The 15,768-nt window shown below is 37.9% G+C and overlaps 1 protein-coding gene across 3 annotated transcripts in view; it reads left to right on the top strand.

Moving 5' to 3' along the window:
* The first annotated feature begins 10,897 nt into the window (after positions 1 to 10,897).
* The window catches only part of LOC127836441 (autophagy-related protein 16-1-like), a 33,566-nt gene continuing 28,695 nt past the window's right edge, over positions 10,898 to 15,768 (top strand). For 2 of the 3 annotated variants that reach the window (XM_052363082.1, XM_052363081.1), the window contains exons 1-2: positions 10,898 to 10,998; positions 13,448 to 13,562. In XM_052363082.1, the coding sequence (XP_052219042.1) occupies positions 10,899 to 10,998; positions 13,448 to 13,562 (215 nt within the window). In that variant the 5' untranslated portion in view covers position 10,898. Of the gene's footprint in view, positions 10,999 to 13,447; positions 13,563 to 14,028; positions 14,067 to 15,768 lie in introns of those variants that run through there. The other variant, XM_052363083.1, reaches the window with a different exon arrangement.

The raw sequence follows: 15,768 nt of genomic DNA, 5'->3' as shown, positions 1-15,768 counted from the left end.
CCTGCATATGATAAGAAACTCTAGGGCCTGGCATATCAAATATCTTACAACAAATACAAGTATCCCTTGTTTGTAGCAAGACAGATGTTTATGATCAATATGTACCTTTACCCTTTGCATGCTGGGAAATTTGTTGTCTGCTAAAATGTTGTCCGCTGAATTTCTAAAATTAGCATTTTCTTCGATTTTTTTTTCAAAGATAACTATCAGAATAGCAAACAGTTTGGATCCTGATGAGACACCATGTTTGGGGCGTCTCATCTGGATCCAAACTGTTTGCAAAGGCCTTCAAAATTCGGTTCCAGTACTGGAAGAGTTAACTAAAGATGAAAAATGAAACTGAAAGAAAACATGGTGATGGTACATTACATGTTTGCTTCTTTCTTTGTTTTACTGTAATATACATCTGAGCATGCTGTAGATAGAACCCTCAGATGTGAATTATAAATGTAATTGAGGATCGATTTGTCATTGTCTGCTCGGGTACTACTTACATGTACCATGGGTACTGTTAAGTATACTTACATGTACCCCGGGTACGGTAAATATACTAAAACGTACCTGGGAATTTTAACGAAAAATCGGTTGTTGTCGGATATTTTTTTTTTAATTAATCACGTTCACATTTATATCAATTTTCTGTTAAATGGTCTCTATATTATCGAAACTCATACTCAAAAAGCAAGTTGATGCAGTTTTTTTAAAGAGAAGTTTGTTAAGGTAATGTAAACAATACTGTTTTAAGGTAATCGGTAGCTCATTTTAAGACATTGAATTTTGGGCGGGAATACAACTCGTGTACAGTCTAATATCGACCAGGTACGTTAAAGTATATTTACCGTACTCATGTAAGTATATTTACCGTACTCAGGGTACATGTAAGTATACTTTAGAGTACCTGGGGTACATGGAAGTAGTACCCGAGCCGACAATGACCAATCAAGCGTGATTGAGTATGAAGTTATTTTCTCCATTGAATGCATGCTCATTATTTATTTTACCCTTTGCATGCTGGGAAATTTGTCGTCTGCTAAAATGTTGTCTGCTAAATTTCTAAAATTAGCATTTTCTTCGATTTATTTCAAAGAATACTATCAGAATAGCAAACAGTTTGGATCCTGATGAGACGCAACGTTCTGTGGCGTCTCATCTGGATCCAAACTGTTTGCAAAGACCTTCAAAATTCGGTTCCCGCACTGAAAGAGTTAATGCAATAGTTTATAACACAACTTTTTAATAAAGGAAGTTGATTAAATTTGCATTCCAAAAATGTGTTATTTTATCAGAGATGTATCTGCATTATTTGTATTTGTTTTTCTGTTCAAGCATTGCACAATATTTACCTCTGTTTCTTTGAGATCTTTATTGCATTTATTTATAAGCATTTTCAAATTATTTTAAGTTTTCTTAAGTGTTCTTATTATTGTTTTTAATATTGTTTATTATTTCTATTTTTCATAGATTTTTGGCCATACAATTGTTTTATTATGTGATGGAATATATTTGGTACATGTAGATTGTGGCATTATGTGGTAAATTATATCTGAAATATATAATTTAAAAATAAATCATTGTATTTGAAACAGAAAATAAAAATAAAACAAAAGTTTATTTGTTGATTGTCAATTCTTAGTTATTCATATATCTTGGAAGATGTTGCTCTTTCAATGAATAAATGATGCTGATAATCATTAATGTACTTGCATTCTTATGTATCCTTAATCTTCAATTGTTTGTTGTTTTACGAAGGGTTTAGGTGCAGAAAGGCCGAAAACCAAAAAGGCTGCATACCAAAAAGGCCAAATACCAAAAAAAATAAACATATCAAAATGGAATAAGTCATACAACAGGTATGAAGTTTATCATTTTCTTTATTATTTTGTTGTTTCTGTTTAAATATACATTTGTACATTTACGGTACAGCCAATGTACAAACACGGTAACACAATTTATAGAACAAAATATACAGTTACAAGCAAACATTTACAGAAGATATACGGTTGCACTGACAAATTATAACATAATTACGTAATAATATTGTTAAACATGTGAATTCTATTTTTTATAAAATCAAAATGGAGAACGACATCAAACATGTATGAAGTTTTTTTTAATTTCTTTATAACAAAAAATACATTTACAACAAAAATTACAGAGAATATACAGTGAACATGACAAAATACAACAGAATTTGAACTACATAATACATCTACACTGTATGAACTTTTTTTTTTATTGCAAAAAATTCATTTACAACAAAAATTACAGAGAATATAGAGTAAATGAGAGAAAATACAACAGAATTTGAAGTACATAATAAAATATAAATGTATGAACTTTTCTTTATTCTCTTTATATTCCAAAAAAAATACATTTACAACAAAAATTACAAGGTATATACAGTGAACGTGACAAAAATAACAGAATTTTAACTACATAATACAATATACATGAACATTACTCCACCACAACATCGTACATGTTTCATATTTGAATGTTATGCGTAGTTGTTCTTTCACTGATGTGAATAGTCTAAGTAATAACAAACACAAATGTGCGCTATACTTTTTAATGATGTTACTACGTTGGTGGCTCAAGTGAGACTGGCTTATCAGCTCACTGTACAATGTAATAGTAAGGTTATTCGAGCATGCAGCTATCTATAGTCTGTATCTAGTTACACTATGCAACATCCCCTTTGTTTTGTTAAGATGGAAATTTGTCTTTAATAAAAGTTTGTTATAACATATTCACAATTAATCATAATTATGTTAATATTAATAATTTGATGTTTTGATCAATGTTACATAAACATCAACAACATTCTGAACATTTACTTAGTCCATTCATTTTCTGCGTATCGCTGACTCGGCTGCACTATTCTACCTGATCGTGTCTGATAAGGGGAAATGGGCTTATCTACAGGTACAGAGGGATGTTGAATATTCAATGCACTATTGTTTGTTGGTTGTTTGACCGGTTTATCAGTGCTTGAATGATTTCTTGCCAAAACATCAGGTGTAAAATCTGATATCTCTGGGAAATCCTCATTGGTTCTGATGAGGTAGCGGCGATTTCTCCTGTAAACCTGACCAGAAGGTGTTTGTATTATGTAAGAGTTAGCATTGTGTATTTCGATAACCTTAGCTGGTTTCCAGAGTTTTCCTATCTGGAACCTCACACTTTCATTCAAATGTAATCTTGGGAGCGGTTTTGCGGTTTTGTCATAATTGTTTTTCTGTTTATTTTTGGAAGTTTGAATTGAAGATCGGACAAAGTCTGAGTTAACGACTTTGGGCAGAAGCTGGGTAACCGTTGTAGGCATAATTGACCTAGTTCTCCTACTCATCAGCAACTGCACGGGTGACCGATTGCAATCTGAGAGTGGAGTGTTCTTATACTCTAGCAAGGCTAAGTATGGTTCATGGCCACTGTCTTTTGCTTTTTGTAGCAGTCTTTTTACAGTTTGTACTGTCCGTTCAGCAAGTCCGTTTGACTTTGGATAATGTGGACTAGATGTGACATGCTCAATATGCCATGATTTGACAAAATTTCGAAATACGTCCGATGTATACTGAGGTCCGTTGTCACTGAAAATACGCATCGGAATGCCATGGGTACTGAAGCGTGACTTCAGTTTTCTGATAACTGTTGTGGACAGCATGTCCGGAAGTTTGTCTATTTCAAAGTATCTGCTGTAGTAGTCTACTACGAGCAAATAGTCATTTCCATCAAAATGGAATATGTCTGTGGCAACCTCCTGCCATGGACCCTGCGGAATTTCATGGGGTGTTAACGGTTCTTTTTGGTTTGAGTTTCTATGCGATAAGCAAATTGTACAGCTCATTATGTACTCAGTAAGTTGCTTGCACATTCCTGGCCAGAACATAACGTCTTTGGCTCTTTGTGTGCTTTTTTCAATGCCCATGTGACCTAAATGAACTTGTTCTAACATGTGTGGTCGGAGTCTCTTGGGAATGACCAGTGTCTGCCCTCTAAAAATTAGGTCATCGGCTGTCGAAAGTTCGTCCCTGTGATTGAAATACTCGCGTATCATGTCAGGGCAATCTGACCTAGAACTCGGCCATCCTCTAACTATAGTCTGTTTCAGGGCTATCATCTGTAGGTCAGTTCTTGTCTCGTTTCTCACGTTTTCTAGACTTCGGTCAGTATAGGTCATGCTCGAGAGCACCGTGTGAACGTGAAGGTCAAGACCTTCGATTTCAGAACAGTCTGACATTGGCTGTCGTGACAGGAAATCCCCGATGGGAACTTCTTTCCCGCTCACATGTCTAACATCAAGGTCATATTTTTGCAAACTAAGCATCATCCTTTGCAAACGAGGTGGTGCTGCATGTAATGGCTTCTTCATGATCGCAGATAAGGGCTTATGGTCAGAATGAACAATTACATGTCTGCCATATATGTACTGGTGAAAACGCTGGCATGCAAACACTATAGCTAGCATTTCACGTTCAATGTTTGCATAATTTCGTTCTGTCTGTGTCAATGTCTTAGATGCATATGCAACTGGCTGACCATCTTGCATGATCGCTGCACCTACACCGTTCATTGAAGCGTCACATTCAATGCAAACCGGCTTCTTGGGGTCAAAGTAAGCTAGCACTGGGCTTTGTGTTATGACCTGCTTAACTTGAGAAAAGGCATCTGATTGTGATTGATCCCATACAAATTCAACGTCTTTTTTCAGAAGCAATCTCAATGGGCCTGTTATTTCAGCCAAATTGGGGGCAAATTTCTGCAGATAAGTAACCATACCCAAAAATGTTTCAAGTTCGCCGCGTGTCTTTGGTGCTTCTACATTGACACATGCCTCAATCTTAGTACTGTCTGGTTTCAGTCCAGATGACGTGATCACGTGACCAAAGAATGGTACTTCGGACAATCCAATACGACATTTGTCGGGATTAATTTTTATGCCATTTTCACGTGCACGTTGAAGCGTAGCAGTGAGATTTCTGTCATGCTCAATTCTTGTACGTCCACTTATTAATATGTCGTCAACTATTGTGCGTACACCTGTCAGGTCCCCGAATATCTCCTCAATTTTCTGTACAAAAATGTCCTGAGATGATTTTATCCCAAAAGGAAGTCGGAGATAACGATATCTGCCAAATGGGGTACTGAATGTTGTCAGGTAAGATGACTTTTCGTCAAGCCTTACACTCCAGTAAGCATGTGTAATGTCTAATAGACTAAAATATTTGCATTCAGCTAACTGTGACGTCACGTCGTCAAGTGTTGGCATAGGGTAATGTGGTCTTCGAATAGCGTCATTCAGTGATTTTGGGTCAAGACATATTCTTAACTGTCCAGTGTTCGGCTTTTCGACCACTACAAGTGAATTTACCCAGTCTGTGGGTGTATTGACCTTAGCAATTATGTCATTGTTTTCCATTCGGTCAAGCTCTTCGCGTAGTCTATTGCGTAATGCTTCCGGAACTCTCCTAGGAGGATTAACGACTGGTATAGCATCTGGCTTCAAATGAAGCTTGCAAGTGCCAGGGATGACCCCAATACCTTCAAAGAGGTCTTTGTAATCTGATAACACACTTTCTTTATTTAATTCTTGGGATGGGCAATCAACAGTACATGTCAGCTGAATTAATCCTAGATCGGTTGATGTTTTCAGGCTTAAGAGAGGTACCGACGGGGAATCTACAACATGAAACCACGTGCTCACAGTTTTGTCTTTGTGTGAACATCGCAATTTGATTTTCCCTACAACTGGAAGTCTGTTACCTGTATAGGCAGTCAAAATGTCAGTAGGGGGTTCCAATGGGGAATGAATGTTCAGACCATTAAACTCTTTCTTCGGCAGAATGTTTACTGAACTTCCAGTATCAATTTTAAAACTAATGGGACATTTATTAGGGCCAATGGGGAGACGAATCATTGCACGATCGGTAGAACAAAATGTGCTTACCGTGTCAATATTGAATCCATCTACATCCGATGTTACATCATGACTAATTGTGTCATTGTCCACAGTGTGTATATTATTGTTTTTAGAACGGCAACACTTTGCGAAATGGTTAAGTTTGTTGCACTTGCGGCACTGCTTTCCTTTTGCTGGACATTGTCCAAAGTTGTGAAATGTATCACAGTTGAAACACGGCTTGTGTTTGGTAGGTAGACTTGGACCTGCATCAGTAGCTGTCGTCCGACGTTGTTGTCGTTGGCGATGCGGTTGCATCGGTCTCGGGTGCACTGGCCTGGATCGGCACGCGTCTACTTCGTTGTTCATGGAGCGCAGCTGCTCCCTTGAGTACTCCAGACTTTGCGCAGTCTGTACGGCTACATCGAGTGTCAACCCTGCACCGATGTTGATTAGCTTCTCGCGTAACTTTGGCGAATTTGTGCCAAAAACGATCCTATCTCGAATCATTTCGTCCGTCTTTTCGGAAAAGTTGCAGTCTTGTGCAATAAGTTGCAAACGTGTAATATATGCATCAATGGAGTCGTTGTCCTGCATCTGTTTGTAAAACTTGTACCGGGCAAAGATCGGATTTAACTTTGGCTGCACGTAATTCCTGAAACGTTCATAATATGTTTTTATCTTCTTTGCATTTTCTGGTGAAATGTCTTTCCACGTGCTGTGAATGTCACGTCCTCTGTCACCAATCCACAATAAGAAATATGATACATGCTCTTCCTCTGATTTGTTCTTCAAAGGTCCACTAAACATGAGTTTCACGTGACGTTCAAATTTGTCGAATGCTTCGGGTAAACTGGACGAGTTCCAGTCCATTCGCGGAGCTTGGATGCCACTTAAATCCATTTTTTAAACTTATGTGATGTGGATAAATCACTCAAATTCTGACACCATGTTTCATATTTGAATGTTATGCGTAGTTGTTCTTTCACTCATGTGAATAGTCTAAGTAATAACAAACACAAATGTGCGCTATACTTTTTAATGATGTTACTACGTTGGTGGCTCAAGTGAGACTGGCTTATCAGCTCACTGTACAATGTAATAGTAAGGTTATTCGAGCATGCAGCTATCTATAGTCTGTATCTAGTTACACTATGCAACAGTACACATGACTGACCTTTGCCAGGAACTTGGAGGTGGTGCATTTAATTGCTTCGCCTCATACTTGTCCCAGAGGGACACCAGGGACTTCTGGACCTTAGCCGACCGCGTTGTGGTGATCCGGTGGAGGTCGCTGCCTTCAACTAGCATCCTCACCATTTCCGATTCTTGGCGAAGATGAGGTACCAGTCGGTAAAAACCGACACCGCTACCGGCTTTTGAATTCAGGAGGTTGTGGTATCCTGGAAATATAATATGATATATAAAAATAAATGTAATGTTAGCAATAATAAATGAATTATCTATTTAAATTATATTTATATATATATATATATATATACCTTCAAGGTCCTTGTTGCTCCGGACGTCCTGTCGGAACACAGACCAGTCCCTGGGCTCAAACGACCCGCCGTGGACCCACTTCCGACTGATGTAGGCGACCAGGCGGCGTGTTGCGTCTGTCGTTGCCCTCAGCCCTAGCGTCTCGAAGGCATGTGGAATGTGTGGAGTGGGAAGGAACTGCAGGGCCATCAGCATGCGGATGTACTTGAACACGCCTCCGCGACGTCTGTACACCTCAGAAAGGCTCTCATGCTGGACACGTCTCCACACTGCCCGACTCCAATGAAAGACGCAGCCCTTCATTTCCCGGCCTGGAAATACTGCCAGAACAGCGTTCCAGACGGCTGAAATAAAACGTTTAAGTTACAAACAATATCAAAATTTTAATATAGAGTTTTGCATGAAGAGATTAGAAGTATTTTACAATGACTTGACCTTTGTTGCAATTCTGCTAAATCTTATATACAAGTAATATATATAACCATTTAAAATGATACATACCAACTTCAAAGTCTGCAACAAAGCCTTCCACTTCGACGTTGCCTAGACGTTCCAGTACGGCCCGGAAGACAAGTTTGTAGTCAGCCTGGGTCAGACGGCTCATCAGAACGAAAACGAGTAGTAGCTGTTTGCTGGCACCTTCTCTCTCAACGAACGCATTTATGGTAAATAGCTGCCCATCCTCTTGAAGGGTTCGCCAACAACCTGAAAATATAAATTATTAACATATTTGTACAAATTACCTGCTAGGCCCCCTGTCCCATCTTCAATCAATAGAGGTGCATCTGGCTTACTGGAAAAATATATATAAACTATATATATATTTAAAATAACCTTGAATGTTCCATCCATAAACCACCTCTTCGCCTGACGCAGGATGTTCAGCTGATATTCAGTCGCGAAGACGAAGTGCCGCTGAGAATCAAACTCAATGTCCTTCACAAGGAACACATCCACATTGATGAAGTGGGCGTCAACCTGAATAGGGAAAGTTTTATTTATATAAACATTTTACTGCTTTATATATAAAATTTTAATATGTCAAATTATAGCTACGTTTGTTACTTTTAATTACATTATCAATTACTTCGAAGTCTAGAGTTTCTGGCTCTTTAGGATGCAGACTGGCGCGGCGTGGTTCACCGCTCTCTTTAAGGAGGTTGACTCGGGGCCGAGCGACGTCCTCCTCACTACACTCTTCCGTAAGGATATTCTCGGCGATGGTGCGGGCGGGAATGAAGACGCCGGTCTTCGCTGATGCTCGGGCCTGAGGATTCAACACATGTTATTAAATATAGAACATCAAAACGTTAAGCGTACTTGATCTGATAAACACAACAACACTGGAAAACGCCTGCGTTTATTACAAATAATTACCTTAGAGAACGCCAGATGCCGCAGTTGTTGGTCTGGCACTGCAGCATGCAGGTGCTCCCGCTTCTGTACGAAGTGGTCACCTCTCTGGCTGACGGTGACTGGGCAACGTACTGCTTTGCTGCGCATCGCCAGGTCACTGTCCCCGACTTCTTGTTGTCAGTCTGAAACACATGATATAACAACACATGCTAATTACAATGAAGGTAATATTAAAAATAATAAAAATAGAAAAAAGTTATTTTGTAGTTATAAGTTATATTTGATATATCAATTAACATTTTTTAAAGAGACATTTACCTTTACGGAATACACATAGCCTAGGTTGGTCACGAGTATGGGTTGTCCTTTCTGGCTGCCACGCTCAATTACGGTGTATGTGACGCCCTGGTCCTCGAGGACTGTCGCTGCGTTGAAACTGTCCTCTTGGATGGGTTTCACTACGTCAATGACGTCCGTCACGTCAAACTTCATGCCGGGGAAATTCATGTCGCCATTGGATTGATCGTCTGCAGACAGATTTGTCAAGTCTATGGCAGGCTTGGCAGATCGTCAATCTGAAACACAGTTTAAACACATTGTTGCAAGAACAGCGAAGGCAACATCTTTTAGAGACAACAAAATTAATTCATATTTCGATACGATATTCACATAATGCCACATGTTAAAATAAAATTTATAAACCTCGTCATGGGTCACGTGCGTATCGACTACAGTGTCGTCTGCGAATGTATCAACCACTCCGTCGATGATCTAGCTGGAATGATGACCGTTAAAATTTTATTACACAGAGAAAATCATTGCATAGTTCATTTGGTACAATTGTTTGCATTTAAAATGATAAATATAATAGCTCGTGACAAATTTGAACTATTTATAATTACATAATATTTAATATTAGTTTAGTTCAGTTGCATATTTAGGATCTACACTTAAGAATTACTTCAGTCTATGCAGCTAGTCTAGTATGTGATGGCAATTATAGCAAACAAAATTGAATTCATTTTTGAAATATTGTTGGCAAAAACCATCTGCCTTTTCATGCCATAATAGATGCGCTTTCCGTCCAAGTTGTACCAAAAGGTGATGGAAGTCAATGGCAGGGATACCTGTAGGTCTGCCTAAAGGGTGGGAGATTTATTTGATTGTGTAAGAACCAGCCACCAACATAGCTAAGTTGGTAGAGTATCATGTCTTTTGGTTGTGGGATGGAGTCATGTAATAAGCAAACATTTCAGAGAAAGTTTTATTTTAATTTGATTAACCTATTTTGTAAATTTTCAATATGACATTGTGTTCGTCTTTTAAACGGGCCGTCCAACAGATTTTGGCATGTATTGAAGCTTGTCATAAAATGCTTTATATTAATAAATTTAAAAATTTGAACTAAAAATCTCCAGTAAAAAACAAGAACAATTTTTAAAAAAGGAAAAAAAGTAACCCTCAACAGGGCTCGAACCACTGACCCCTGGAGTAATGGAGTAAAAATCTCCCGCCTAGACCATTCGACCATCCATGCTCATGCTTAGAGCGGACGTATTTTTTACCTATATAAGCAATCCTCGTAGTATCCAAAATAGAACGACAACAACAGAACTTTCCAAATTATTCAATCGTTTTGCGTCGCACGATGCTTTATAATTTTCAGGTTTTCAAATCATCAAAAAAAAACATATGATAGATATTTAAGAGCATGGTAAATGGTCAGTATTACTATTTCCTCAAAAATATCATAACTAAAACGAAAATTTGCGAATCTGTAACAACATTTTTAAATTTTTTATCAATTTACCAAAACGTGAAATCTGTTGTATTGCCCCTTTAACTGGGTGATTTCAACCCATGCTCGGAACCAATCAATTGTTTTTATACAATTATAAATAAGTGAAATGTAACCTATAATAATCAGAACAACAACAACAAATACATTTTCTATATTAACTTTTTCAGCGATTGAACTGAGCAGGATATATACACAAGCTGCCTACACTGGGGTTTTACTTGTGAACTTTAAAGTAAATATTTAATGAATATGAACTGATTGTCAAATATATATAATTTCGAGTATATTTGTACTTGAACTAAGCCACACAAAACGAAAACAAAAACAATCTTAAGTAAGATGACGACTCCGACAGCTGACTGGAAACAGCTTATATTTCAGAACTTAAAGGCAAGAAATAGAAAAGAAACATATGAATTTGCCGATCTTATCGACTCACGTAAGTGACATCTTATAATATCTGTATTGACTTGGGTGATTTTTGCGTTATCCGAAAATGCTTTTATCCGAATACTATTGTAGATACAATTTAATTACTTCCTATAGTCAGTACTTATGTGGTTGTAGAAAGATAATGGATGAAAGGTAAAGTGATAGACCTATATATGTCAACTTATTATCATGTAATGAAACAAATGTATGAAGATGTAATCCCCAGATTACTGTGTATCACGCAGTGAAGGAAACAGCAAGGAAAAGAATTTCTGAATTAATCCGAACAATACTAAGATAAACAAATAATATTCAAAGATTTATTTAATTCCAGTAAAAACCATTGTTAAAATTGTTAGTTTCAGCGTGTTTAACCACTCAAAGCCGATAGTTTTATACACAACCGCAATTACATCCACTACATGTGTTGTTTTCCTGGTGTCGAAAAGGGATAGCAGTCAATTGCAAACAGCAATATGCCAACGTAACTTCAAATTTTGATTCACTGAACCATGTTAAGATTTGACATTATAAATGCCCAATCAGAACAGGGCCCACAGGGGTATTCCCACTGAACAGGCATATATTGACAGATGCGATGTGGGTGCACTGCTCTTAAGCTAGAATCAATTATGATTTCATGCACAATTAAATAAAATAAAACATAAAGTAAAGAGAATGTGAAAGTATTTTTTTAAGTGTTGTGTTTCCACTTCAGTATTGCAGTTGTCTGCTTTACTTTTCAATTGATGTGATTTAATGAAGTTGACCAATAAAATGTATTGAATATGAAGCATTTTAGTTGAAGTATTAACAGGGCTTACTCTGCCATTCGCCAAATTAGCGAATGGCTACTAATACGGAAATTTGGCTACAAACAATTCCATTTGGCTACTAGGTTTTCTACATTATCACCCATAACATATCGAAAATAATAATAAATAAAAAGGTAAATTTGGCTTCAGAAAATTTTATGCCAGAGGGAGCCCCAAGTGAGATTTTGAAATGCATTTAAACCTGTTTTTCCTTATTTTGTTGTATTTATTTTCAAGCATAGTAATGCATGCATATGACTTTATCCAGGGCCTTTTTGTTGTTTTTGTTAAGTGGCCTTTGGCCCCCACCCCATTGTGTGAAAAATGAGCAGAGAATTGTTCAAAATTGTGAACATTTGAGTCGCAAACTTTCTTAAATTGTGAACATTTGATTCGCCAACTTCTTGAAATTGTGAAAATTTTAGTGGTGAATTTCCCAAAATTGTGAAACACGGCCATTCTCACATAAGGAAAAAAAGCTATGTCAATATGAGAGCCCCTTTCTTAATGTAATCAAAATGATTAATATCAGGAGATGCTCGATGTCAGGGAATGGCATGATATCATTTTACATGATGCTTTTTTATTTGTCTGTGCATCAATGCCATAAATAAGCGAAAAAAGTCATACATTCAAATGCCAGATTGGTAATAGAACTGTTTTATTATTAATGCACAGCTGTCATAATTAAAGTCATATTAAATAAATTAAGGATACCATTGTAATAAAACTGGCACAGTTTTAAAGAACAAATGCATTTTAAGCCTGATTTTCCGAAACAATTAAGTCAAAATATTTTGTACAACTATTTTCACTTTGTCCTTTTATGATTTGAAGGTTTTATGTAATTTCATTGAAAACTTTTTTGCAATAAAGTGCAAATATGCTATTATTTCACACAATGAATTATTTTTTTAAATAGAGAAAGTGCAGATGACTTTATATGTCAAAATGTAATTATGCTGTTGCTAGTGAACTAAATGAAAAAAGTATGATATTGCAGAAATGGTTTCGGTATCATGTTGCAAAATGCTAACAGACTCAGGGAAACCTAATGGAATCTTGTTGTTCAATCTGTCATCCATGCACACTTGATAGTAAGTAGTGACCTATTAAAAAATTGTGTCACATATTTTATCTACAAGCACCCAAATGCTATACGAATATTAAAGATTGTTGTCAGATTTGTTGGTCTCACAGGTTTTCTAAAGTCAATGGTAAGTATTACAATGTAGAAAAAGTCAATAAAATATAATAAATTCCTTTGACTGAAATAGGTGCCTGCAACTAGACACAAAACCAGATCCTTCTTACCAACCTTGCCTGCAATTAGACACAAAACCAGATCCTTCTTACCAACCTCATGGTTTCTGTTTAACCCATTTATGCCTAGTGGACTCTCCCATCCTTCTGAATTGGATCATTTTATTTCCAAAATTAGGGATTTCTAGTATATTTATTTAAATATTTAGAATATTACTTACTGAAATTCCTTTAAGCAAAAAGCGCAAACCCTGATGAAACACCGCATCATGCGGCGTCTCATCTGGGTCTATGCTGTTTGCCAAGGCCTTTTTTCTAGACGCTAGGCATAAATTGGTTAAAGAGTATTAAACTTCTCAAGTCCTGTAAATCTCACAGAAAACAAGCTGTTTGAGCAAGTGACTGCCCTCAAGTCTCGCAACATGCAGCTGACCCTGGAGACAGAGAAGTTGAAGGCAGAGAACCTCAGTCTGCAAGTGAGAGTTGATTCAGGGTAAGAGAACCAGTCTGCAAGTGAGAGTTGATTCAGGGTAAGAGAACCTCAGTCTACAAGTGAGAGTTGATTCAGGGTAAGAGAACCGCAGTCTACAAGTGAGAGTAGATTCAGGGTAAGAGAACCACAGTCTACAAGTGAGAGTACATTCAGGGTAAGAAAACCGCAGTCTACAAGTGAGAGTAGATTCAGGGTAAGAGAACCACAGTCTACAAGTGAGAGTAGATTCAGGGTAAGAGAACCAGTCTGCAAGTGAGAGTTGATTCAGGGTAAGAGAACCTCAGTCTACAAGTGAGAGTTGATTCAGGGTAAGAGAACCGCAGTCTACAAGTGAGAGTAGATTCAGGGTAAGAGAACCACAGTCTACATGTGAGAGTAGATTCAGGGTAAGAGAACCACAGTCTGCAAGTGAGAGTTTGATTCAGGGTAAAAGAACCACAGTCTACAAGTGAGAGTTGATTCAGGGTAAGAGAACCTCAGTCTACAAGTGAGAGTTGATTCAGGGTAAGAGAACCACAGTATACAAGTGAGAGTAGATTCAGGGTAAGAGAACCACAGTCTACAAGTGAGAGTAGATTCAGGGTAAGAGAACCTCAGTCAACAAGTGAGAGTAGATTCAGGGTAAGAGAACCACAGTCTACAAGTGAAAGTAAATTCAGGATAAGAGAACCACAGTCTACAAGTGAGAGTAGATTCAGGGTAAGAGAACCACAGTCTACATGTGAGAGTAGATTCAGGGTAAGAGAACCACAGTCTGCAAGTGAGAGTTTGATTCAGGGTAAGAGAACCACAGTATACAAGTGAGAGTAGATTCAGGGTAAGAGAACCACAGTATACAAGTGAGAGTAGATTCAGGGTAAGAGAACCTCAGTCTACAAGTGAGAGTAGATTCAGGGTAAGAGATCCGCAGTCTACAAGTGAGAGTTTATTCAGGGTAAGAGAACCACAGTCTACAAGTGAGAGTAGATTCAGGGTAAGAGAACCACAGTCTACAAGTGAGAGTAGATTCAGGGTAAGAGAACCACAGTCTACAAGTGAGAGTAGATTCAGGGTAAGAGAACCACAGTCTACAAGTGAGAAAAGATTCAGGGTAAGAGAACCACAGTCTACAAGTGAGAGAAGATTCAGGGTAAGAGAACCACAGTCTACAAGTGAGAGTAGATTCAGGGTAAGAGAACCACATTCTACAAGTGAGAGTAGATTCAGGGTAAGAGAACCACAGTCTACAAGTGAGAGTAGATTCAGGGTAAGAGAACCACAGTCTACAAGTGAGAGTAGATTCAGGGTAAGAGAACCAGTCTGCAAGTGAGAGTAGATTCAGGGTAAGAGAACCTCAGTCTGCAAGTGAGAGTTGATTCAGGATAAGAGAACCGCAGTCTGCACGTGAGAGTTGATTCAGGGTAAGAGGACCTCAGTTTGCAAGTGAGATTTGATTCAGGGTAAGAGATCCTCAGTCTACAAGTGAGAGTTGATTCAGGATAAGAGAACCTCAGTCTACAAGTGAGAGTGGATTCAGGATAAGAGAACCACAGTCTACAAGTGAGAGTTGATTCAGGGTAAGAGAATCTCAGTCTACAAGTGAGAGTAGATTCAGGGTAAGAGAACCACATTCTACAAGTGAGAGTAGATTCAGGATAAGAGAACCTCAGTCTACAAGTGAGAGTAGATTCAGGATAAGAGAACCACAATCTACAAGTGAGATTTGATTCAGGGTAAGAGAATCTCAGTCTACAAGTGAGAGTAGATTCAGGGTAAGAGAACCACATTACACAAGTGAGAGTAGATTCAGGGTAAGAGAACCACAGTCTACAAGTGAGAGTAGATTCAGGGTAAGAGAACCTCAGTCAACAAGTGACAGTTGATTTAGGGTAAGAGAACCACAGTCTACAAGTGAGAGTAGATTCAGGGTCAGAGAAACGCAGTCTACAAGTGAGAGTAGATTCAGGGTAAGAGAACCACAGTCTACAAGTGAGAGTAGATTCAGGGTAAGAGAACCACAGTCTACAAGTGAGAGTAGATTCAGGGTAAGAGAACCACAGTCTACAAGTGAGATTTGATTCAGGGTAAGAGAACCACAGTCTACAAGTGAGAGTAGATTCAGGATAAGAAAACCACAGTATACAAGTGAGATTTGATTCAGGGTAAGAGAACCACAGTCTACAAGTGAGAGTAGATTCAGGGTAAGAGAACCACAGTGTACAAGTGT

The sequence above is a fragment of the Dreissena polymorpha genome, chromosome 6 (genome assembly GCF_020536995.1).
Source record: "Dreissena polymorpha isolate Duluth1 chromosome 6, UMN_Dpol_1.0, whole genome shotgun sequence".
NCBI lineage: Eukaryota > Metazoa > Mollusca > Bivalvia > Myida > Dreissenidae > Dreissena > Dreissena polymorpha.
This window is presented reverse-complemented; position numbering and strand designations above follow the sequence as displayed.